The 26,880-nt window shown below is 41.4% G+C and overlaps 1 protein-coding gene across 4 annotated transcripts; it reads right to left on the bottom strand.

Annotated features, from left to right (window-relative positions):
• Positions 1 to 180: 180 nt before the first annotated feature.
• Positions 181 to 26,324, bottom strand: LOC106565391 (protein FAM219A). 4 transcript variants are annotated; one of them, XM_014132451.2, is made up of 6 exons: positions 26,012 to 26,324; positions 21,861 to 21,960; positions 7,167 to 7,269; positions 6,239 to 6,322; positions 5,001 to 5,076; positions 181 to 3,008 (listed from the first exon to the last, which is right to left on the bottom strand). In XM_014132451.2, the coding sequence occupies exons 1-6, from the start codon at positions 26,072 to 26,074 to the stop codon at positions 2,850 to 2,852; spliced, it is 585 nt and encodes a 194-aa protein (XP_013987926.1). In that variant the 5' UTR covers positions 26,075 to 26,324; the 3' UTR covers positions 181 to 2,849. The 4 variants fall into 4 exon arrangements, with proteins under 4 accessions (XP_013987926.1, XP_013987928.1, XP_013987925.1 ...); XM_014132453.2 differs by having other exon boundaries at positions 5,022 to 5,076; positions 26,012 to 26,323; XM_014132450.2 differs by having other exon boundaries at positions 21,861 to 21,963; positions 26,012 to 26,321.
• Positions 26,325 to 26,880: the final 556 nt, after the last annotated feature.

Here is a 26,880-nt window from a genome sequence, read left to right as displayed (position 1 = left end):
ACTGTACAAGCCCTTGGTCATTGGGCTATCGCCTACAATTTGCTCTATTGTAGGTTCTCAAACATTACAAAAATAAACATCCGAGGACATTATTTTAAATATGTTTTCTATCCAGCACCTGACCATTGCCTGTGCATATTTTTCCTTTTTCCAGACATCACATGGAAGTTGCACCACAACTTTTAACTCGGATCTTTGATATTTATTTGTAGACATGATACACTACACAGAACAATAACATTGTTACATACAGAAACTTTAATAATTCACATCTTCTTTAAAATCACAATGAGTGTCTGAATGATATCCTAAAAAAGCCTATGGGCAATATTTAACATCCGCAAAATGGCACTAAACTCACAATATTGTGAGTACTGTAGTATTTCAGTGCAGTTTCATAGCTGTAAGTGCTGCCCTCTGTGTCCATGTTAAAATGTAGATTTTCCCTCCCCCCAAATAAAATAAATAAATAAACAGGCAATAAATATTTTCCAATACAATGCATTACTTAAGGCATACTCTACTTTAGACAACTCTGGGGTGAGAGGGAGTGTGAACTTGTGATCACAATGACAGGGGAAGCTAATGCTTAGCGCTCAGACAAAGCAGGTATACATTTCCATTGCTATTTGGATGATGCGTCCTTGAATATAGACAAAGCGTTTTTCCACTTTTTGCCTACTGAACACAGTGTTCCCTGTTTTGCACCATCCCAAAACAGCAGGTATTTTCATTATTTTGGATTGACCCGTTTGTGCTTGATTTGTGTGTATTCAAACTGGAGTCAACCCCTCATATCATTCATTGCACTACAGTGGAATGCACTGGATAACCAAGCACCCAAAGCAGTACAGTATATAACATCTTTACCTCATCCATCGCTTTATATATAGTACGCTATACAGTCTTGGATCGTTAGACATGAGGAGCAATTTCCAATTTGAAGCGTTCTACAGTGCATTCTGTGTGTGTGTGCCATGTGTACTGTGCCTGTGTGATTGCACAGACTGTGTCAGTGGCAGTGAGAAAAGCACAAGGTGGCGCTACAGCCTACTTCTGGAAGCACTATAGGAGGACATGGGCTGCTGTGTGTACAGGCGGACATTTTGCCCAACCACTATCAGTGTACTGGTAACATCCCTGCTCAGGAATTCAGAAGGACACATTCTCCATTTCAACTGGTATATTCATACAATAATTTAACACCATCTCATGTTAAATTATGGCTGTTATGCCCATGAAAGTTATGGTTTTTTTGGACACTATTATACAAATACATTTTTTTTTTAAATGGCCTTTTGGCACAGTTAAACTATAGTACCCACAACCCACAACCACTGGGTGCCAGGACTAGGAAATGGTATTATAGTATGGCAGGTACAGTAATGGTTAGCACATGAATCCTACTGAGCATATTGGAAAATGTGCTTCTCTTACAACAGTTCAAAGTAATTTACACAACAAAATAAAAAGATTAGAAGTACAATAGACAAGTGAAGACACCATAGTGAAATCAACAATGAGTAAACGTATAAGCAGGATGACCCAATATACAATTATATTGAGGGGTAACAAACCATTTAGTGTTACAGAAATATCCACTAAAATAAGTTATCATTTTCATGTGGACAGTAGTAGACTGGCACTAAATACACATTGGCTTCACCATACAGTATCGGACCTAGCCTGGTCCCAGATCAGTTTGTGCCATCTGCTCCTATGGTCATTGTCATGCCAAACATTGTGCACGACAGCACAAGCAGATCTGGAACCAGGCTTTGTGACCTATGAATCCCATATCTTTTCGTTAAGGACTGCACAAGAAAATAACCCTATCTAAATTGGCGCTAGGTGAAGTTGCAGTAGACTGGTCCCAGATCTGTTTATGCTGTCTTACCTTGACCCTACTCGAGATCGTCAAGACAGCACCAACAGATCTGGGACCAGGCTAAGGATGCAGTGGGTCAGGTTGAGAGCCTAACCCCCCCTCCAGTTACTGTATTGGTAGGGTGTTTATCTAAGTGGCACAGTGAGCAACATGCAAAGCTGTTCTCAAGTCATATATCAAACTTGTAAATAGGAATAGTTATTCTGATGTCTTTGTATGAAAATTCAAATATTTGTTATGTTCCCACATCATGTGAAACACGTATCACGACAACAGGAAGAGAAAGAAAATCTGATCAGAAAAGATAGAGGAGCGAGAAGACAGACTGCTGCAAATCCACTCAACTCAAAACTCACTTTGCATTTTAACTTGTGAGATGCCTGCTTGGAAACATAAAATAAATATTTGGGATTCCTCTGTGTTCGTTGCTATATCTCCTTAAATATTCTAAAAAGGTTTGATATTTGATTTTAGACACGTTACACACACTCAGACAGCTCTTCAATCAAATGTTTGTCCTTTTTCCACGCTCACAGTACATTCCCTGTTGATCCCTCCATACAGTAACAGCAACAAAGACTTTCAGGAGGTCAAACAAAGTTTAAGACGACATAATCCTCAAGAGACCATCTTCGAAACACTGCCATCTCACACAAGTTCAGCACTTGAGACCTTTCCATTGCCCTCCATGTAATATTCCAAGATGAGACAAGGTAGAGCTGCTTCTGAATACTACTCAGACATAAAGACCCTATAATGTAACAGACAAACGTATCACATGTCCTACCATAGGAGGAACCAGTTACTCTTAGTAAATTTGTTCTGCATTTTCACCCTTTTCAAATCCACACTAATTCCAATACACCTATTTTTCTGTCCCGTCCCCCCCAATCATTTCAACTCCTCCTCTTCCTTGTTGCTGCCCTGGTGGCAGGGGCGGGACCATCTGTCATGGGAGGGGCTACTGGATGTGGCAGGCTGAGGAGGAGGTGGCTTGGCAGCACATGCAGGTGGGGTTGACTGATTTGGGAGGGATCAGATCCAGATCCTCATCGTCAGGGATCTCGTCTAGCCGGTAACCGTCCTTCAGTAGCTGGATGTTGAGGTCCTGGTTGATCTGCTGCAGGGGACAGAGTGGACAAAACATGATCCTTTCCCAATCGTAATACAGTGTGCTCGGAAAGTATTCAGACCCCTCGACTTTCTCCAAATTTTGTTACGTTACAGTCTTATTCTAAAATGGATAAAGATGTCTCCCCCCCATTAATCTACACACAATACCCCATAAGGAGAAAGCAAAAACAGGTTTTTAGAGATATATATTTTTACATCTCTCACATTTACATAAGTATTCAGAGCCTTTACTCAGTACTTTGTTGAAACACCTTTGGCAGCGATTACAGCCTCGATTCTTCTTGAGTATGACGCTACAAGCACACCTGTATTTGGGGAGTTTCTCTCATTCTTTTCTGCAGATCCTCTCAAGCTCTGTCAGGTTGGAAGTGGAGCTGCACAGATATTTTCAGGTCTCTCCAAAGATGTTCGATCAGGTTCAAGTCCGGGCTCTGGCTGGGCCACTCAAAGACATTGAGACTTGTCCCGAAGCCACTCCTCTGTTGTCTTGGCTGTGTGCTTAGGGTCATTGTCCTGTTAGAAGGTAAACATTTGCCCCAGTCTGTGGTCCTGAGTGCTCTGGAGAAGGTTTTCATCAATGATCTCTCTGTACTTTGCTTCAATCATCTTTCCCTCAATCCTGACTAGTCTCCCAGTCCATGCCGCTGAAAAACACCACCACAGGATGATGCTGCCACCACGCTTCACCACAGGGATGGTGCCAGGTTTCCTCCAGACATGACGTTTGGCATTCAGGTCAAAGTGTTCAATCTTGGTTTAATCTGACCAGAGAATGTTGTTTCTCTTGGTCAGAGTTCTTTAGGTGCCTTTTGGCAAACTCCAAGCAGGCTGTCATGTGCCTTTTAGTGAGGAGTGGCTTCTGTCTGGCCACTATCATAAAGGCCTGATTGGTAGAGTGCTGCAGAGATGGATGTCCTTCTGGAAGGTTCTTCCATCTCCACAGAAGAACTCTGGAGCTCTAGCAGAGTGACCATTGGGATCCTTGACCAAGGCCCTTCTCCCCCAATTGCTCAGTTTGGTCGGGGGGCCAACTCTAGGAAGAGTCTTGGTGGTTCTAAACTTCTTCCATCTAAGAATTATGGAGGCCACTGTGTTCTTGGGGACGTTCAATGCTGCAGAAATGTGTTGGTACCCTTCCCAAGATATGTGCCTTGACTCGGAGCTCTATCGACAACTCCTTCGACCTCATGGCTTGGTTTTTGCTCTGACATGCACTGTGGGACCTTATATAGACAGGTGTGTGCCTTTCCAAATCCTGTCTAATCAATTTACCACGTGGACTCCAATCAAGTTGTAGAAACATCAAGGATGATCAATGGAAACAGGATGCACCTGAACTCCATTTCAAGTCTCATAGCCAAGGGTCTGAATACTTGCGTAAATTAGGTATCTGTTTTTTATTTGTAATAAATTTGCTAAAATTTCTAAAAACCTGTTTTCACATTTTCATTATGGGGTACTGTGTGTAGATTGATTATTTAATTTTTTCCCCCTCAATTTTAGAATAAGGCTGTAACGTAACAAAATGTGGAAAAGGTCAAGGGGTCTGAATACTTGCCGAATAGACTGTAATAAAGAGTCACGTACGTTATTATTGATTTGAAATGTCACAATGTTTTAGGTAAAACATAAGCGACTACAGAAATGCTATGGGTCGTGCTAGTCATTGTATAGTCGCAGACCTAACACCAAGTAATGATGTAAAAAGAAAAAAAAAACTAAAGTGAGACAAAATTACTACTTAAACACAGACAAACACATGGATAGAAACGAATGGTGATGAAATGCATGATAAATCACGACTGACGGAAACGCCATAGTTATACATTTACAGAAGTGAACGGTGATCAGAGGAGAAAAGATACAGGTTACAGGATAGAAGCCATGGGAATTGACATAAGCAGGGAAGTGACATGACAGGTTATGCAGTGCTTATGACAGCTTATGGTGACATTAGCTGTATGTAGTGCATAGATACCTGGTCCCTCAGACATCTCACCTCGGCTGAGGAGTATCCAGACGAAGAGTATCTGGACATGTCAAAGTCATCATCACTGAAACAGGAAGAGATGGTTAGTCTGACACCCAGACCTCCCAAACACCAGGACGTAACACAAACATTGATAGGGACAGTTAAAAAAAAGTTAAATATATATAAATACAATATTGTGCTATGGAGCTTAAATTTCTAGACAATAAAAAGGGAACTGTAAACTCATTTCGGGATACTTTTGAAAACATTGCTCAGCATTTCAGTGTGTTCCCTTCCAGAAAATGATTTATGAAAACCAAAAACACAGTGTTACATTCTAGATCTCCAGGCATCTCCCCAGTAGATAATTAGGCACCATGAGGAGCTGACATTTCAGCAGGATTGATTTATTCTAACAGAGACAACCAGCAGAGACAATCTGGAACGTTCCATTGAGCCCGACTCCAGGAATGATTGGCCCTTTTCTTAATGAGGCTGAACTCTATCAGACACGCCCAAAGACAATAAACACAAATGTACTTTCATACATGTGTTTTTTTGTGTGCGTTTTAGAGCGAGAGCGAGAACATGACGTCATCGTTGTGATGGGTGCCAAAAAGCGCAAATCGACAGATAAAGGTCATGGAAAACACAGGGTACAGGACCCATGTATTCGTTCCAAATGGCACCCTATTCCCTTCATAGTGCACTACTTTTGACCAGGGCCCTAGTCAAAAGCAGAACACTATGAGGGGAAAAGGGTAGAAAAGTGTGCCATTTGGGACGCATCCCATCTGTATCACACGCTGGGCAGGGAGCACTGAAGGAGGGAAGACACTGAGCCTTTTTTCCCAGCGGTCCAAATCCCAAACCCCCTAATCCGGCACCCTGGGAGAGGATTTTCCCTAAATTTGGGAATGACTCTGCCTGCTTGCCGAGAGAGGGAGGCTCGGAGCGGAGCTGTAACAGCCAACAGAGCAGTTATACTTTTCCTGCTTTCCCCGAGTCGGATCACTCTTTTCTGGTATGTGCTACTCTTTCAGCCTGTATTGAATTCAGAGAAGTAGTTAGTCCCCTACGCACTGTGACTGAGCTTTGAAAGGCTGAAGGCGGAGGTCAGGAACAAGTCTGTTGGACACCAGTGTCAAGAGAGAAAGAGAGTAGACGTCGGCAAGATGTGAGATGGATATCTTCTTCTCACCCTTTTGAAATCCCATTCAGAGAAATATTCCATTCACCGTTACCTGTCTGTATCCAGTGCTACCAGGGGCTTCTCATCTGGGCTGGTCTGGTCTAAAGAGGAGTAGCCTTTGTTTGGCACCACCAACCTAAATGAAAGTAGAAGAAAAGACAAAACGTGTGTGAAATTATCATGGGGATCGTCAAAGTAACATTTTCAAGTTTTCAATAAAAAAGGGCAATATATCCCAAAAACTTAAACTTGAATGTTAGCTCATTTCCAGTTATGTGGCACCAAAATTAAGATATTCTGGTTCCTGGGTTTCTCCTCCGATCTCTTGAATACAACAGATCTGTGGCTAAATCTGGACCAAATCTGGGATATCATAAAATGGCACGAATCAGCCTCCTCCTCAACAGCAGCTGTTAGCCACAGCAGGGGTTAGTACTCTCCTAGCCTGGTTAGAGCGCTTTTGGCTAAATCGCCAGCCTCCAGTCTAATGGGTGCTGCCCATAATCTGGGGCTCTGGGTGTAGGGGGAGCTGCTTTCACATCTCTGCTAATCCACCGAGGGACTAGGATTACAGACAAAGGGAAGGGCACCTGTTAGTGGGTTTGACTGAACCAGGCCCATACGCTTATCAACTAGAGTGAGTCTGAATTTAGCATTCACACAGACCGCCATTTCTAAAGTCCCTGTTCAGTTATGAATGGTTTATATTTTGAGTTTTAAAATGTGTTTTTGTGTATTTCTGATAACATTTAAGACTTTCTGGTAGATGTTTTCTAAGATCCCTTTTCCATCTGTTTACCCAGAAATCAAAGCCTTTACCTATGGCTAAATTTTAAGACAGAAAATAGAGACTCAGCTTTCATTTGACACCCAATTTGATATGACCTATTAAGTTCACGTTGGTGCTCATTGGTCCTTTTCCATGGAAAAGCCCCAAAATAATAACATGGTGAGGAAACCATCAGGTTTGAGCTTTTTACCGTGTTCTGGCCATGACGTTGTTCTTCTTGGGTTGCTGGTTGACAGGGCTACCCACGGTGCCATTTTTTACTGATCCCTTCCTGGCCAGCTCTCTCTGTTTCTCTGCCAATCACAGGAGATAACATCATAGTTAAAAACAATTAACAAACAAGGCAACAGTAAACATGTAGTCACCCATGAATGATGCAGCGCCCAACCTTGGGCCAATTGAGACAGTGCGTGTGACTAACAGATTTCAGCTAATTACTTCAGCTCCCGCCTTGGGCCAATCAGTGTAATTTTGCAAATTCTGGATCTCTACGGCAAGACGCATCATTCATCTAAGTTTCTTCAAAATCGGACCAGGGCTGTCTAAGATATCACGTGTCACTAACATATGAACGAACGAACGAACAAACAGAGAGAGATCCAAAGTCCCCTCTCCGATTTCATCGTGGGCGACAATGAGGGAAAGTGTCACCCCCTCCATCCCCATTGTCTTCCAGGTGGTGTCATTCCTAGGCGACACACAGTCCTCAGCATAGTCGTCACCACTATTTTATGCAAGACAATTCCCCAATACCCTTTTCCACAATGTATTCAATTGTTCATCTGCTTTGCTTTCTTTAGTGGGTCTACAATAAAACATGTTGCTTTCAGGTCCATCACTACCTTCTACCTGAAAATGACCAAAAACAAATGATAGTAGACAACCGTACTGCAACACTAGTTGTGCTGACATATGGAAAACTGTGGTAATTTATAACTCATATAGGGGCATGTGGGGCTTATAATGTAAACTTTGGGCTTGACTTTTATGGGACTTTCACACTGTCGTCTGTGTGCTTGGAATTCCTCTGTGGTCCAGTAGTGAATAAGCAGGCTGCCAAGACAATGATTGTGATGCAAAGCTTAATTAACATCAACATGACACTTCATTTCTTTAATCTCTGAAGCACAGTGCTGCTGACCAACTGAGTACATGAGGGAGATAGGGTTATGGGATTGGAAGCTGTGACCTCATTGCCCTTTCAAAGTTCCTGCCCTGGGATACGTTGATTAACTCCAGCCTGTTACTGCTAGCAAGGGCAGAACGGCTATTGGGTGTTGTCTTTAGGCAATATACCCCAAATAACCACAGCAATGCTCCGGGAGATCAAACACACTAAAGCTTTATTAGGCTTTATTGTGGAAACAGTTTAATAGGAATACAGTGCATTCGGAAAGTACTGAGACCCCTTGACTTTGTCCACATTTTGTTAGGTTACAGCCTTATTCTAAAATGTATTCAATAATTTCTCACCAATCTACACACAATTCCCCAAAATGACGAAGTGAAAATAGGTTTAGACATTTTAGCAAATTCATAAAAATATTTTAATTTTTAAACATTTACATAAGTATTCAGTATTCTGTGTCAAAGGAAGGCCCAAAGAATTGTCAAAGACTCCAGTCATCCAAGTCAGACTGTTCGCTGTGCTTCCACATGGAAAGCGGTATCGGAGCGCCAAGTCTAGGTCCAAAACAGCTTCTACCCTCAAGCCATAAGACTGCTAAACAATTAATCAAATGGCCACCCGGACTATTTACATTGACACCCCACCCTCCCTTGTTTTTATGCTGCTGCTACTATTACTCGCTGTTTATTATCTATGCATAGTCACTTTACCCCTACCTACATGTACAAATTACGTCGACTAACCTGTACCCCCGCTAGAGTTGCAAAGGGTCGGAAACTTTCCGGTAAATTTCCCAGAAATGTTCCATGGGAAGTTAAGCCCGGGAATTTTGCTTAAATTCATTTTAAAAAAAAGTTAGCTTATAACAGTGAAATCTAGAAGAAAAAGAAACGCACACCTATTAAGGCGAGGTGCTGGCTAACGGAGTAGAAAACTTGAAAATATGGGAGAGCCGCACACTCTAGGAGCTCAGATGCAAAAATGTAATATCCAACGTTTAAGCTTATAACAGTGAACCTTTTTTGTGGGATACACAAGGCAATTCTAGGTCTTGTAGCATATTTTGGTTAACCTATCCCAAATTCAATGGAATTACAACCCTCTGCATGCACAGCGCATTCTTCCATCACATGTACAGCTGATTCTCAAGATCTTGCACACTAATGAGATGCTATTGAGCCCACACTACTACACTGTCTGAGCCAAGGACTACATGCATTCTGGTATGTTTTGATTACAATACTGGGTGGGGTGAATATATTTTATATGACATGCATGATTTTTTGTTTACTAGTAAATAGTAGCCTACAGCAAAGTGTGTTTAAAATCATTTATAACTTGTTAACAATTTCAGCTAGTTAGTTTTTTTCTACCATGTGGGTTTTAGCTTGCTTGAGCCTGCTAACTGAGGTGTTAATTCACCTGTTTCCATACACGTTTCATTTTAAAACATTTATCATACAAAACTGAGTTAATCTAACTGCTTAACTATTTATCTGTACATGGAATTGTATTTTTTACTCTTTTTTCTAATCTTTAAAAAAAAAATGCCATGGGCACTATCTGATGTGTGGAGAATTTTCACTGCAGCCAATGTAGAAGGAAAAGCTGTGTACATTTGCAAATACTGTGCCAAATCATACGTTGGACCACAGAAGGTATTTGCACTGGTGACAGACAATGCTGCGAACATGAAGGCTGCTTGGTCTAACGTGGAGGAGTCCTACCCTCACATCACACCCATTGGTAGTGCTGCTCATGCATTGAATCTGCTTCTCAAGGACATCATGCCACTGAAAACAATGGATACACTCTACAAGCGAGCCAAGGAAATGGTTAGGTATGTGAAGGGTCATCAAGTTATAGCAGCAACCTATCTCACCAATCAAAGTGAGAAGAATAAGAGCACCACATTGAAGCTGCCCAGCAACACCCGTTGGGGTGGTGTTGTCATCATGTTTGATAGTCCAAGAAATGTCCATATCACAGTCTGCCGATATGGACAGCCCCATCAAGAGGATCCTCCTGGATGATGTATTTTGGGAGAGAGTGGTAAGCAACCTGAAACCTATAGCAGTAGCCATTGCACGAATTGAGGGAGACAATGCCATCCTGTCTGATGTTCAGACTCTGCTTACAGATGTAAGAGAAGAAATCCGTACTACCCTGCCCACTTCAATGTTGCTCCAAGCAGAGGAAACTGCAATTCTGAAATGCATCAAAAAGCGTTAAGACTTCTGCCTGAAGCTCATACACACCGCAGCATACATGTTGGACAACAAGTATGCTGGCAAGAGCATCCTGTCTGGTGCAGAGATCAACAAAGCCTATGGTGTCATCACTATCGTGTCTCGCCACCTTGGCCTGGATCAGGGCAATGTTCTTGGCAGTCTGGCGAAGTTCACTTCCAAGCAAGGGCTTTTGGATGGAGATGCAATATGCTAGTCGTGCCAACATTTCATTAGCCACCTGTCGGAAGGGACTTTGGTGATCTGAGGCTCTTTCTCCTGTTGCCTCCATCACCCTCCAAATCCCACCAACATCAGCCACCTCAGAGCACAACTGGTCCTTGTATGGGAACACACACACACACAGACACACACACACACCAAAGCACGCAATAGGCTGACCAATACAAGGGTTGAAAAATTGGTGGCCATCCGGGCAAATCTTTAGGCTTTTTGAGCCTGACAACGAGCCATCCTCAACAAAGTTGGAAAATGACAGTAAAGATGAGCCCTCAGAGTCTGATGTTCAAGAGGTGGACATTGAGGAGGTCCAGGGAGAAGACATGGAAGCCTGAGGGGAAGACAACAAAAGCTTTAGTTCCTAAACTCATTTTACAGATGTACAGTTGAAGTTGGAAGTTTACATACACCTTAGCCAAATACATTTGAACTCAGTTTTTCACAATTCCTGAAATTAAATCCTAGCAAAAATTCCCTGTTTTAGGTCAGTTAGGATCACCACTTTATTTTAAGAATGTGAAATGTTAGAATAATAAGAGAGAATGATTTATTTCAGCTGTTATTTATTTCATCACATTCCCTGTGGGTTAGAAGTTCAGCAACACTTAATTAGTATTTGGTAGCATTGCCTTTAAATTGTCTAACTTGGGTTAAACGTGCGGGTAGCCTTCCACAAGCTTCCCACAATAAGTTGGGTGAATTTTGGCCCATTCCTCCTGACAGAGCTGGTAACTGAGTCAGGTTTGAAGGTCTCCTTGCTCCCACACGCCTTTTCAGTTCTGCCCACACGTTTTCTATATGATTGAGGTCAGGGCTTTGTGATGGCGACTCCAATACCTTGACTTTGTTGTCCTTAAGCCATTTTGCCACAACTTCAGAAGTATGCTTGGGGTCATTGTCCATTTGGAAGACCCATTTGCAACCAAGCTTTAACTTCCTGACTGATGTCTTGAGATGTTGCTTCAATATATCCACATAATATTCTTTCCTCATGATGCCATCTGTTTTGTGAAGTGCACCATAAACTCCTGCAGCAAAGCACCCCTACAACATGATGCTGCCACCTCCGTGCTTCACGGTTGGGATGGTGTTCTTTGGCTTGCAAGCCTCTCCCTTTTTCCTCCAAACAGAACGATGGTCATTATGGCCAAACAGTTCTATTTTTGTTTCATCAGACCAGAGGACATTTCTCCAAAAAGTACGATCTTTGTCCCCATGTGTAGTTGCAAACCGTAGTCTGGCTTTTTGATGGCGATTTTGGAGCAGTGGCTTCTTCCTTGCTGAGCGGCCTTTCAGGTTATGTTGATATCGGACTCATTTTACTGTGGGTATAGATACTTTGTACCCGTTTCTTCAAGCATCTTCACAAGGTCCTTTCCTGTTGTTCTGGGATTGATTTGCACTTTTCGCACCAAAGTACGATCATCTCTAGGAGACAGAACATGTCTCCTTCCTGAGCAGTATGACGGCTCCGTGGTCCCATTGTGTTTATACTTGCGTACTATTGTTTGTACAGATGAACGTGGTACCTTCAGGCGTTTGGAAATTGCTCCCAAGGATGAACCAGTCCTGTGGAGGTCTACAATTTTTTTTCTGAGGTCTTGGCTGATTCCTTTTGATTTTCCCAGGATGTCAAGCAAAAAGGCACTGAGTTTGAAGGTAGGCCTTGAAATACAGCCACAGGTACACCTCCAATGGACTCAAATTATGTCAATTAGCCTATCAGAAGCTTCTAAAGCCATGACATTTTCTGGAATTTTCCAAGCTGTTTAAAGGCACAGTCAACTTAGTGTATGTAACCTTCTGACCCACTGGAATTGTGATACAGTGAATTATAAGTGAAATAATCTGTCTGTAAATAATTGTTGGAAAAATTACTTGTGTCATGCAACAAAGTAGATGTCCTAACCGACTTACCAAAACTATAGTTTGTTAACAATACATTTGTGGAGTGGTTGAAAAACAAGTTAATGATCCTAACCTAAGTATATGTAAACTTCTAACTTCAACTTTAGGTCAAATAGGGGAGAGGCGTTGTGCCCCTTTTTGTTTTTGAAACCAGGTTTGCTGTTTATTTGAGCAATATGAGATGGAAGGAAGTTATACGCAATTAGGCCTCTATATAATACTGTACACCATCTTGAATTTGTTTTGGGGACTGAAAAGACCCCTGGTGACATGTCTGGTGGGATAAGTGTGTGTGTCAGAGCTGTGTGTAAGTTGACTTGCAAACAATTTGGGATTTTCAACACATTGTTTCTTAGAAAAAGAAGAAGTGATGCAGTCAGTCTCTCCTCAACTCTTAGCCAAGAGAGACTAGCATGCATAGTATTTATATCAGCCCTCTGATTACAATGAAGAGCAAAACGTGCCGCTCTGTTCTGGGCCAGCTGCAGCTTAACTAGGTCTTTCCTTGCAGCACTGGACCACACGACTGGACAATAATCAAGATTAGACAAAACTGGTGCCTGCAGAACTTGTTTTTTGGAGTGTGGTGTCAAAAAAGCAGAGCATCTCATTATTACGGCCAGACCTCTCCCCATCTTTACAACCATTGAATCTATATGTTTTGACCATGACAGTTTACAATCTAAAGTAACGCCAAGTAATTTAGTCCCCTCAATTTGTTCAACAGCCACACCATTCATTACCAGATTCAGCTGAGGTCTAGAACTTAAGGAATCATTTGTACCAAATACAACGCTCTTAGTTTTAGAGATGCTCAGGACTAGTTTATTTCTGGCCACCCATTCCAAAACAGACCGCAATTCTTTGTTAAGTGTTTCAGTGACTTCCTTAGCTGCGGTACCGCTTGCCGTGCGTCTTATGGCTTGGGGGCTGAAGCTGTTAAGAAGCCTTTTGGACCTGGACTTGGCGCTCCGGTACTGCGTGCCGTGCGTTAAGGGCTTGTAAGTAACCATTTCACGGTATTCAGCACCTGTAACAAATACATCTGATTTGATTCAGACCCTTTGCTATGAGCAGTGGTGGAAAAAGTACCCAAATGCCATACTTAAGTAAAAGCATACATACCTTAATAGAAAGTTACTCAAGTAAAAGTTACCCAGTAAAATACTACTTGAGTAAAAGTCAAAGTATTTGGTTCTAAACATACTTCAGTATCAAAAGTAAATGTAATTGATAGAATATACTTAAGTATCAATCATTTCAAATTCCTTATATTAAGCAAAGCAGACGGCACCATTTTCTTGTTTTTAAAATGTACAGATAGCCAGGGGCACACTCCAGCACTCAGATTTAATTTTAAAACAATGCATTTGTCTTTAGTGAGTCTGCCAGATCAGAGGCAGTAGGGATGACCACTTATTCTCTTGATAAGTGTGCGAATTGGAATATGTTCCTGTCCTGCTAAGCATTCAAAATATAACAAGTACTTTTGGGTGTCAGGGAAAATGTAGGAAGTAAAAATAATATTATCATTAGGAATGTAGTGAAGTAAAAGTAGTCAAATAAAAAAAAAGTACAGATAACCCCCCAAAAAACAAGTAGTATTTTCAAGTATTTCTACTTAAGTACTTTACGCCACTGGCAATGAGACTCGAAATTGAGCACAGGTGCATCCTGTTTCTATTGATCATCCTTAAAACCTGTTTAGGATAGGGGGCAGTATTTTCACGGCCGGATAAAAAAATGTACCCGATTTATACTGGTTACTACCTCTGCCCAGAAACGAGAATATGCATATTATTAGTATATTTGGATAGAAACACTCTGAAGTTTCTAAAACTGTTTTGAATGGTGTCTGTGAGTGTAACAGAACTCATATGGCAGGCAAAAACCTGAGAAAATTCCAAGCAGGAAGTGGCCTGTCTGAGAATTGTAGTTCTTTTGATTCTCTATCGAAACTACAGTATCTGTGGGGTTACGTTGCACTTTCTAAGGCTTCAGAAAGCGGATTGAGCCGTCTCCTGTCTCTGGGCAGAGTATAGTAGCTCAGTTTCTCAGTGGTCTGCCTGGGGACAAAGAGATTGGATATGCGCGTTCCCGCGAGCACGCTGTTTTTTCTTTTCGTCTTTGAATGAATACACTATTGTCCGGGGGGAATATTATCGCTATTTTATGAGAAAAATACCATAAAAATAGATTTTAAACAGCGTTTGACATGCTTCGAAGTACGGTAATGGAATATTTTGAATTTTTTGGTCACGAAACGCGCCGGGCGCGTCACCCTTCTTTACCCTTCAGATAGTGTCTTGAACGCACAACAAAACGCCGCTATTTGGATATAACTATGGATTATTTGGAACCAAACCAACATTTGTTATTGAAGAAGAAGTCCTGGGAGTGCATTCTGACGAAGAACAGCAAAGGTAATCCAATTTTTCTTATAGTAAATCTGAGTTTGGTGAGTACCAAACTTGGTGGGTGTCAAAATAGCTAGCCATGATGGCCGGGCTATCTACTCAGAATATTGCAAAATGTGCTTTCACCGAAAAGCTATTTTAAGAATCGGACACCGCGATTGCATAAAGGAGTTCTGTATCTATAATTCTTAAAATAATTGTTATGTTTTTTGTGAACGTTTATCATAAGTAATTTAGTAAATTCACCGGAAGTGTTCGGTGGGAATGCTAGTTCTGAACGTCACATGCTAATGTAAAAAGCTGTTTTTTGATATAAATATGAACTTGATTGAACAAAACACGCATGTATTGTATAACATAATGTCCTAGGAGTGTCATCTGATGAAGATCAAAGGTTAGTGCTGCATTCAGCTGTGGTTTTGTTTTTTGTGACATTATATGCTAGCTTGAAAAATGGGTGTCTGATTATTTCTGGCTGGGTACTCTGCTGACATAATCTAATGTTTTGCTTTCGCTGTAAAGCCTTTTTGAAATCGGACAGTGTGGTTAGATAAAGGAGAGTCTTGTCTTTAAAATGGTGTAAAATAGTCATATGTTGTTTGAAAAATTGAAGTTTTTGGATTTTCGAGGAGTTTGTATTTCGCGCCACGCCTATCATTGGATATTGGAGCAGGTGTTCCGCTAGCGGAACGTCTAGATGTAAGAGGATAACAATGTCCTAGGAGTGTCATCTGATGAAGATCAAAGGTTAGTGCTTCATTTAGCTGCGTTTTGGGTTTTTGTGACATATATGCTTGCTTGGAAAATGGCTGTGTGATTATTTTGGTCTATGTACTCTCCTAACATAATCTAATGTTTCGCTTTCGCTGTAAAGCCTTTTTGAAATCGGACAATGTGGTTAGATTAACGAGAGTCTTATCTTTAAAATGGTGTAAAATTGTCGTATTTTTGAGGTTTTTGTATTTTGCGCCACGCTGTTCCATTGGATATTGGCTAGCGGAACGCCTAGATGCAACAGGTTTAAGATGTTTCTACAACTTGGAGTCCACATGTTGTAAATTCAATTGATTGGACATGATTTGGAAAGGCACATTGTGTGTGAATTGGAATAGTTGACAGTGCATGTCAGAGCAAAAACCAAGCCATGAGGTCGAAGGAATTGTCCGTAGAGCCCCGAGACAGGATAGTGTCGAGGCACAGATCTGGGGATCTGCAGCATTGAATGTCCCCAAGAACACAGTAGCCTCCATCATTCTTAAATGTAATAAGTTTGGAACCAAGAACCCAATGGTCACGCTGACAGAGCTCCTCTATGGAGATGGAGACTTATTTCCCTCACCAACCTGAGCTGCTAACCGGTCGCTGCAGCTGTACATAGTCCATCTGTAAATTGCCCACCCAATCTACATACCTCATCCCCAAACTTTGTATTTTATTTACTTTTCTGCTCTTTTGCGCACCAGTATTTCTACTTGTACATCATCATATGCTCATTTATCACTCCAGTGTTAATCTGCTAAATTGTAATTATTTGCTCCTATGGCCTATTTATTGCCTACCTCCTCCTTTTGCACAAACTGTATATAGACTTTCTTTTTTCCTACTGTGTCATTGACTTGTTTATTGTGTTATTGGCTTGAAAATTGTTTACCCCATGTGTAACTGTTGTCTGTGTCACACTGCTTTGCTTTATCTTGGCCAGGTCGCAGTTGTAAATGAGAACTTGTTCTCAACTAGCCTACCTGGTTAAATAAAGGTGAAATTAAAAATAAAAAAAATTGGAGAACCTTCCAGAAGGACAACCATCTCTGCAGCACTCCACCAATCAGGCCTTGGTAGAGTGGCCAGACGGAAGCCAATCCTCAGTAAAATGCACATGACAGCCCACTTGGAGTTTGCCAAAAGGCACCTGAAGCACTCTGACCATGAGAAATAACATTCTCTGGTCTGATGAAACCAAGATTGAACTCTTTGGCCTGAATGCCAAGTGTCAAGTCTGGAGGAAACCTGGAACCATCCCTACGGTGAAGCATGGTGGTGGCAGCATCATGCAGTGGGGATGTTTTTCAGCGGCAGGGACTGGGAGACTAGTTATGATCGAGGGAAAGATGACTGGAGGAAAGTACAGAGAGATCCTTGATGGAAACCTGTTCCAGAGCGCTCAGGACCTCAGACTGGGGCAAAGGTTCACCTTCCAACAGGACAACGACCCTAAGCCCACAGGCGAGACAACCAGGAGAGCCTTTAGGACAAGTCTCTGAATGTCCTTGAGTGTCCCAGCCAGAGCCCGGACTTGAACCCGATCAAACATCTTTGAAGAGACCTGAAAATTGCTGTGCAGCAACGCTCCCCATCCAACCTGACAGAGCTTAGGAGGACCTGCAGAGAAGAATGGGAGAAACTCCCCAAATACAGGTGTGCCAAGCTTGTAGCGTCATACCCAAGAAGACTCGAGGCTGTAATCGCTGCCAAAGGTGCTTCAACAAAGTACTCAGTAAAGGGTCTGAATACTTATGTAAATGTGATATTTCACCGTTTTATTTGTAAGAAATTTGCAACTTTCTAAAAACCTGTTTTTGCTTTGTCATTGTGGGGTAGTGTGAGTAGATTGATGAGGTGAAAAAACGATTTAACCTCTCTGGGGTATGTGGGACGCTACCGTCCCACCTGCGGGACACACTATTCAACAGCCAGTGATATAGCAGGGCGCCAAATTCAAAACAAAAAAAAATCTCAATTCAAATTTCTCAAAAATACAACTATTATATCCCATTTTAAAGATACACTTCTCGTTAATCCAACCACATTGTCCAATTTCAAAAAGGTTTTACGGCGAAAGCATAAAGTTAGATTATGTTAGGACAGCGCAGAAACAAGAAAAACCAGACATTTTCCAAGCAAGGAGAGGCGTCACAAAAACCAGAAATACAGCTAAAATTAAGCACTAACCTTTGATGATCTTCATCAGATGGCACTCATAGGACTTTATGTTACACAATACATGTATGTTTTGCTCGATAAAGTTCATATTTATATCCAAAAACCCCATTTTACATTGGCCCGTAATGTTCAGAAATATTTTGCCTCCAAAAACATCCGGTGAATGGGCACATCAATTTACAGAAATACTCATCATAAACGTTGATAAAATATTAAACTGTTATTCAAAGAATTATAGATAAACTTCTCCTTAATGCAACCGCTGTGTCAGATATCAAAAAAGCTTTACGGCAAAAGCACACTGCAATAATCTGAGTCCTGTGCTCAGACAACAACATCAAGCAATACAGATACCCGCCATTTTGGAGTCAAATAAAATCATAAATAGCATTATAAATAGTCACTTACCTTTGATGATCTTCATCAGAATGCACTCCCAGGAATCCCAGGTCCACAATAAATGTTTGTTTTGTTCGATAAAGTCCATAATTTATGTCCAAATACCTCCTTTTTGTTCGTGCGTTCAGTCCACTACTCCAAATCCAGGAAGCGTGCCGGAATGTCACGAAGAAAAGTTAAAAAAAGTTATATTTACGATGTATAGCATCAATCTTTAGGGTGCTTTTAACATAAATCTTCAGTAATATCCCAACCGGACGATTCCAATGTCTTCAAAAATGAACTGGAACACAGCTAACGCTCACGTGAATGCGCGCCACTGAACTCATGTCATTTTCTGAGTCATCAACTTCCAGGAGCTCTTGTTCGCTCAAGATTCACTGTAGAAGCTTCAAACAACGTTCTAAAGACTGTTGACATCTAGTGGAAGCCTTAGGAAGTGCAAAATGAACCCTAAGTCACTATATACTGGATAGGCCAGGACTTGAAAAACTACAAACCTCAGATTCCCACACTTCCTGGTTGGATTTCTCTCAGGTTCTTGCCTGCCATATGAGTTGTTATACTCACAGACATCATTCAAACAGTTTTAGAAACTCCAGAGTGTTTTCTATCCAAGTCTACTAATAATATACAGTGAGGGGAAAAGTATTTGATCCCCTGCTGATTTTGTACGTTTGCCCACTTACAAAGAAATGATAAATCTATAATTTTAAAATGGTAGGTTTATTTGAACAGTGAGAGACAGAATAACAAAAAAAATCCAGAAAAACACATGTCAAAACTGTTATAAAATTATTTGCATTTTAATGAGGGAAATAAGCATTTGACCCCTCTGCAAAACATGACTTAGTACTTGGTGGCAAAACCCTTGTTGGCAATCAGAGGTCAGACGTTTCTTGTAGTTGGCCACCAGGTTTGCACACATCTAAGGAGGGGTTTTGTCCCACTCCTCTTTGCAGATCTTCTCCAAGTCATTAAGGTTGAGGCTGACGTTTGGCAACTCGAACCTTCAGCTCCCTCCACAGATTTTCTATGTGATTAAGGTCTGGAGACTGGCTAGGCCACTCCTGGACCTTAATGTGCTTCTTCTTGAGCCACTCCTTTGTTGCCTTGGCCGTGTGTTTTGGGTCATTGTCATGCTGGAATACCCATCCACGACCCATTTTCAATGCCCTGGCTGAGGGAAGGAGGTTCTCACCCAAGATTTGACAGTACATGGCCCCGTCAAATGATGCGGTGAAGTTGTCCTGTCCCCTTAGCAGAAAAACACCCCCAAAGCATAATGTTTCCACCTCCATGTTTGACGGTGGAGATGGTGTTCTTGGGGTCATAGGCAGCATTCCTCCTCCAAACACGGCAAGTTGAGTTGATGCCAAAGAGCTCCATTTTGGTCTCATCTAACCACAACACTTTCACCAGTTGTCCTCCGAATCATTCAGATGTTCATTGGCAGACTTTAGACGGGCATGTATATGTATTCTTGAGCAGGGGGACCTTGCGGGCGCTGCAGGATTTCAGTCCTTCACAGCGTAGTGAGTTACCAATTGTTTTCTTGGTGACTATGGTCCCAGCTGCCTTGAGATCATTGACAAGAAGCTCCCGTGTAGTTCTGGGCTGATTCCTCACCGTTCTCATGATCATTGCAACCCCACGAGGTGAGATCTTGCATGGAGCCCCAGGCCGAGGGATATTGACAGTTCTTTTGTGTTTCTTCCATTTGCGAATAATCGCTCCAAATGTTGTCACCTTCTCACCAAGCTGCTTGGCGATGGTCTTGTAGCCCATTCCAGCCTTGTGTAGGTCTACAATCTTGTCCCTGACATCCTTGGAGAGCTCTTTGGTCTTGGCCATGGTGGAGAGTTTGGAATCTGATTGATTGATTGCTTCTGTGGACAGGTGTCTTTTTTACAGGTAACAAGCTGCGGTTAGGAGCACTCCCTTTAAGAGTGTGCTCCTAATCTCAGCTCGTTACCTGTATAAAAGACACCTGGGAGCCAGAAATCTTTCTGATTGAGAGGGGGTCAAATACTTATTTCCCTCATTAAAATGCAAATCAATTTATAACATTTTTGACATGCGTTTTTCTGGAAATTTTTGTTGTTATTCTGTCTCTCACTGTTCAAATAAACCTACCATTAAAATTATAGACTGATCCTTTCTTTATCAGTGGGCAAACATACAAAATCAGCAGGGGAACAAATACTTTCCCCCCCCCACTGTACATATCCTACCTTCTGGGCCCGAGTAGCAGGCAGTTTAATTTGGGCATGCCTTTTATCCAAAATTCCGAATGCTGCCCCCTACCCTAGAGAAGTTAATCAATTTTAGAATAAGGCTGTAACTGTCACGAGAATTTTGCTATCTCAATGGTTGAACTCAACTATCACTCAAGCTTTAAATAATTCCCAGAGGTTGTAATGCTCTTGTTAATAAAGAATTATTCAAAGACCCAGTCTGCAATAGATCAGTCCTTTATTCAGAGAGCTCTGCCCTCTCAAGTTCAGAGCCCATCTTTTATACACACACAAGTTCCTGTCATAGGCTACTCCCTGTTCAGATAGTATAGTGGAAAAATACAGACTAACACATCTCATTATCTTCTGCAAGCCTAGCCATTTCTAACAGTTACTCCCCTACCTAGGTTGGGGAGGCCTCTCTCCTGTTATTGGTTTCAGAGTTATCACAAGGTCGTCTGTAGACAGTTGAGTTGTCCTTTGATGTCTCAACTATACATTTCTCATATTGCAAAATAGTAACACAATGGCCTAGTCACACACATTATTGGATTATGACTCTAACACATTTCATACAATTATATGGTTTCAGGGTGGAATACTTCAGTCATTATCTTAAATATACAAATTATTCTATCAGTAACGTAACAAAATGTAGAAGTCCAGGGATCTGAATACCTCCGAATGCACTGCATCTTGGTTATGACTTTCAGTCAGTAACTCAAACCTATTTTGATAGGCCTAGAGCTATGTCAAGAAAGAAATTCAGCAAAACATGGTAAAGGAGTAATGTTACAAAGATGCATAACAAAGAAGAATCATCACTTTGGTGCATCTGACTGAACCTGCCTTTCTACATGTCGCTGTGCTATAAGCCTATCATAAATATTTATTGTGCTTACGCAAAGAACACAGCATTGCTCCAAAAATAGATGAACTACTGAATGAGAATAAAACTGTTGACTCATTAATACATTTTGTGTTGTGGATCTGTGGTGTAGGGATGTTATATGATGTACTGTTATCTTTAGCTCATTTAGTACAAACATAGGTCACCGTTTTATCTTTTGTTTTAGATGTAATGTGGGTGCTTTGGTGTCTTTGGACCCCAGGAAGAGGCAGCAGCTAATGGGGATCCCTAATAAATACATTAACCAATTGCTATAGCTGAATCACTCAGTTTGATAGCATGCCATCAATTTAAGCATTTGCTCAAATGCCACAGCTGGTGGTTGTATGGTGTTACATATTGACTGACAGACTGAATGATTTAATAATTTATAGACAGAGAGATGGTCTTATTGAAGGCCACCGTGTGTTAGTAGAAGACAGACACATTGATGTTGTACAGGGAATGAGGAGTGGAGATCCTATTATAAGGCTCACCTATTTTCACTTGCAGTGGGGAGGGCTTGTAGTTCATGGCCACCGTTTCCCCTTCTCTAGTATCGGAGTCGGCCTCAGAGGTGGAGGATGCTGCTGGGTCCTGCTGCAGAAAAAAACAGATGATTTCCCAGGTTTGATATGGTCATTTTCTATCAGATGTGTTCAACTTTTTTTATTTCACCTTTATTTAACCAAGTAGGCCAGTTGAGAACAAGTTCTCATTTACAACTTCGACGTGGCCAAGATAAAGCAAAGCGACAAAAAACAACAGAGTTACACATGGAATAAACAAAAGTACAGTCAACTTTCAAGATTCGCTGTGGTTGTTTTACATTTGACCTCTGGCACAAATCAGCTTCCATAAGCGACAGTCCTATTTTCAATTCCAAAACAGGCAGACTTCAGCTTAACTTCACAACCAGTGAAAATATTTGTATTATTTGACCATGCCCAAAAGGCATTTTCCAGCCCTTTGAGCACCTTCTTCCCCTCATCTATGGCGTTCTACTTATAATTTACTGTTTAGTTAGCCTCTGCTTCCAAGCTTCGCTCACGTGAGGTGAAAGCCTTTGACAGAGACCACTGTTAAGTGTGTGCCTGCTTGTGACTCTATGCTTGGCCAGTTTCCACTGCCAGAGCACTCTACTTGTGAGACTTGGCTGGGAGTAGGCCAGTGAGGCTGTCAGTGAGTGACGTCACTCGGGGGGCCGTGGGAGAACAGAGGGGGTTCCTATTGGACGGGACTGTGTCCCAAATGGAACCCTATGTAGTGCACTACTTTTGACCAGGCTCTGGTCACAAGTAGTGCACTATAAAGGTAAAAGGGTGCCGTTTGGGACACAGCCGAGAACTGCTGGATGGTGGAAGGTCTGGCTGGTTGGTCTGCCTACTCCATTGACAGAGCCCTGCATTATGTTCACCACAAGCCTGTCACAGCCAGCAAAGTAGGCCGGAGCAGAGATCCTACAAGGGCAGCCTGAAAGAACACTGCATTCTCTCCAGGGAACTGCCTGGCTGCCGTGGTGAAACAACAGACCACTAACAAGCAGTACAGCAGGCAGAGCATGAAACTACTATACAACACCTAGTAAACGTATCCACTCCCTCTCTTCCACAGTTTTCCCATTCTGCTGACTTCAATTTTACAAGCATAGTTGATTACATTTAAACACGTACTGTGTAGTCTACACTGTAGATAGACCTAAGTGTCATTACGCAATAGCCTATATTTATATTTGTAATTTAGCAGACACTCAGAGCCACTAACAAGCACTCTTATTTCTTATTTCACTCCCAGAACAAGTGTTAAATAACGGACTCAGTGCTTTTCCCCGTCCAGTACAATTCATACAGGCACTGGACACAAACAACTGCTTTATCCGGTGAAATATTGTTCATTATGCTGAACAAATTAATCAAAAGTGACAACATGGTGCTAACAGAGCACTGGGACATGGGAAAGTACAACAATGAGATATTCCCACTGTAACAGCCTGCAAACATCAGGCTATTTTTGTTCTGCGACAAAGACCCATTATTTTCTTTATGAGGTTTTCCAAGCACCAGCTTCTCCTTCTACCCATTCAGAGTCACACCTTAGCTCACACAATAGAGGTCTGAGCAGCTGGAAAGAAATATATATACATTTTTTTTTATCTCCACTCACAATAGATGAAGTGTGGATGACGTGTCAAGTTATGGAATTATGTTCTCCTTGAGGTCTTTAATCTAGTATGGATGCATGTAGAAGGTGCATCTGTTTTTGTGTGTGTTTTGATGAAGTGAGCTCTCACTGTGCAGAAGATGTGAGGGATACATGTTAGATGTCATACGACATATCATCAACACACACTGATACATCTTCTATATGTATCCATGCTTGATGAAAGACCTCAAGGACATCACACCATACACCAGTTAAACTAGGTGTGTTTCCATTGCCTAGTCTGGTCAGCTATGACCTCCAGAGCTAACAGCAGTGGTGGAAAAAGTACTCAATTGTCATACTTGAGTAAAAGTAAAGATACCTTAATAGAAAATGACTCAAGTAAAAGTCACCCAGTAAAATCCTACTTGAGTAAAAGTCTAAAAGTATTTGGTTTTAAATATACTTAAGTATAACAAGTAAATGATGAAATATACTTAAGTATCAATCATTTCAAATTCCTTATATTAAGCAAACCAGACATTACCATTTTCTTGTTTTATTTATTTTTATTTACAGATAGCCAGGGGCAAGCGCCAACACCCAGACATCATTTACAAACGAAGCATGTGTTTAGTGAGTCCGCCAGATCAGAGGCAGTAGGGATGACCAGGGATGTTCTATTTATAAGTGTGCGAATTACAATATTTTCCTGTCCTGCTAAGCAATCAAAAAGTAACGAGAACTTTTGGGTTTCAGGGAAATTGTATTGAGTAAAAAGTACACACTTTTCTTTAGGAATGTAGTGAAGTAAAAGTGTTGGGGGGAAAATTCCAGTTCCCATCAGTTAAATTGGATGTGGCATTTGGCTTAAATACATGTCACCCTTCTATAGTGCTGTTTAAGTTAAAGGGAGTGTTGGCACAACCCAACTCAAACCGTAGCCTAATTCTACACAGGACAGCCTGTTTTATTAATTGAAGTCAATTTCAGAACATTTGAGAGGCAGTTGCCAAGTTGATTCATTTTCTTTACCATTCACAATGAACTGATTAGCATGAGAATGCAAAGAGCTCTCTGTGCAACAGAACAGCTGGCTCTTTGACTCTCTGATCTGGGTTGAATAAGGATAGACTACAAGTTGTTATTGCAGTCTACGTTGACCTAACAGACCTAGCCATTGGATTTCCTTCAAGTAAGTCAGGCTAGAAGTAGAAACCAATACTAGCAATCTGAAAAAATATATATTTTTGAATCACTGACAGCAGTAGTACGTTGAAGTCTTATTACAAAAACAGGCTTGAGGAAAGGTGAATGTCAATGTTGACAATTTAAAAGAAGCAGGCTGAGAGAAGAAAATAATGGCAATGATAGAGATCTACCATTCATTTATGACCAACACACACAAATACATTAAGGCGTAACCAGATAAAAGCATTAAATCCATGCCAGCATTAGCAGACGTGAGAAACATGAGAACATGGACTGTGAATCAAATCGATATGTTGAAGAGAAGCGAGATGGGCCTAAATTATTCTCTCTGATTTTATGGGGGGGGGTAGAGGCACCTAATAATATCAAGGAAGCCCCCACAGTGTAGTTGCACTGTATCTTTTTCAAGTTCAAAGTATTTTCTATCCAATGCACCTTGAAAGAGAAGATATAAAACCAGCAGACACTAGGCCTTCCATGGAATGAATTTGACACCCCGGCTGTAGAGGAACTGAAGGGACCCAACCACAGTGTATGGGGCACTACACATATTGAGAGGTCTGAATGGTGAAAATCCATAAAGAAACAATGAAGGACACTGAAAGACCTAGTTGTGGGGGTGAACCTATACTCATCCTGCACTGACATGCACCTGCAGTCCCTGTTGAGACTCAAGAGGTACAGAAAGGTCCTTCCTGAAACACCATGCATATATCGAAGCCAGAATGCACAAATTAAAAGTGAACTGACAGTGTCCAGACCAGTCTGCACGTGAACAGTGCAAGTGCGAATGTTAATCTGTATCCAGAGTTAAGCCTATCAGTGGTATAGTACTGTAATTCTCTCCTCCAGAAGAACCTACCATCTCGGGCTATGCATCAACTGAGGCTGGGACTGAGGCTGCCGGGCTGGGCATCAGCTGGAGACAGCGCATATTCACCCAGCCAGCAGTCGTCATATCGAAGCGAGCTCTACTTCCCCCATCACAATTCCCAAGAAATAACACGTCACCAGTTTGGTTAGAAACTAATCTCGGTGGCAATGACGGCCAGACGAAGTCCATTCAATAAAATGTTATCGGTCAGAAGAAATGCTTAGGAAGACAAACATAATTGTCAAACGGGAACCCACCCACCCCAAGCAAACAAAACCGGGCAGTCGCTAACCAGCTGTCTGACAAGGATTTTCGACAAACACACCCGTTCACGCATTTACATTCTAGTATAGGCTTAATTTCAAGGTAATTTGAACTCAAATGAAGCTAGCAATAAACTAAACAAGACATTGCACTTACCAAGGGCTGCGTCTCCGTAACTGGGGGTACTTGGAACCTATCCATTTCTTCTTCCTTCATCATTTTCGACGATTGGTATTAGCTAGCTACACCGCCAAACCGATGTAAGATCTTAATATTTGTAAGCACAAAAATACTCGACTTATTCCATAGGTTGTCGCATAAACGATGTGTTATTTTTGTATGATTCTCATTTGTTTTCTGCCTCTAGTCAGTCAGTAAGGCATGGTCAGATCTGGTGACTCAACCAAAACAGACAGACCTACGTCGGTCCTAGTGATCTGTCATTCGCGAACAAACGGCTCTTTTTGAATGTATCTTTTTGGTGAACGTCGGGAACATAATGGCATCGGTGAAAGAGCCGTACATTTGGCTCCCTGATTTGCATACTGCTTTTTGAGCTCAAAACAACGTTTTTCTGCGGATAAGTTACAAAATAATTATCTAAAGAGGGTGAATCCTCACTGCAAAAATAATAAATAATGGGGAGAGCGCAACAATCTGGTCCACGCCGTTTTGGAGCCAAATGAGCCGGCTCTTTTACATGACTGGAGCCAAATGAGCCGGTTCACCAAAAAGACTCGGAATGACCATCACTAGTCGGTGCCATCTTCCGGGTGTGGAAAAATTCATACATTATTCATGACATCACCGTCCAATCATGGACGAATGATGATGGCAATTCGAGATAACGCTTGAAAAACACCAATTTATGAAATCACAACAACCACGTCGACAATATAGGTCTAGACTAAAGCATGTCAGATAAAAGTCTATATTAGACTACAAATATGTACATTTACATATATATATATATATATATATATATAGACTACAAATATGTACATTTACATATATATATATATATA

Source organism: Salmo salar, chromosome ssa12, assembly GCF_905237065.1.
Source record: "Salmo salar chromosome ssa12, Ssal_v3.1, whole genome shotgun sequence".
NCBI classification, from domain to species: domain Eukaryota; kingdom Metazoa; phylum Chordata; class Actinopteri; order Salmoniformes; family Salmonidae; genus Salmo; species Salmo salar.
The sequence above is the reverse complement of the archived record's forward strand: the minus strand, read 5'-3'. Positions and strand labels throughout refer to the sequence as shown.

Bases quoted from the DNA above. Each gene is read 5' to 3' on its own strand.
- LOC106565391 (XM_014132450.2), bottom strand. From the start codon at position 26,074: ATGATGAAGGAAGAAGAAATGGATAGGTTCCAAGTACCCCCAGTTACG. The intron at 6,323-7,166 runs GTAAAAAGCTCA...ACTTTCATTTAG, and splicing joins AACGTCATGGCCAGAACACG to GTTGGTGGTGCCAAACAAAG. The intron at 3,009-5,000 runs GTATCTATGCAC...TGTCCCCTGCAG, and splicing joins TGAGATGTCTGAGGGACCAG to CAGATCAACCAGGACCTCAA.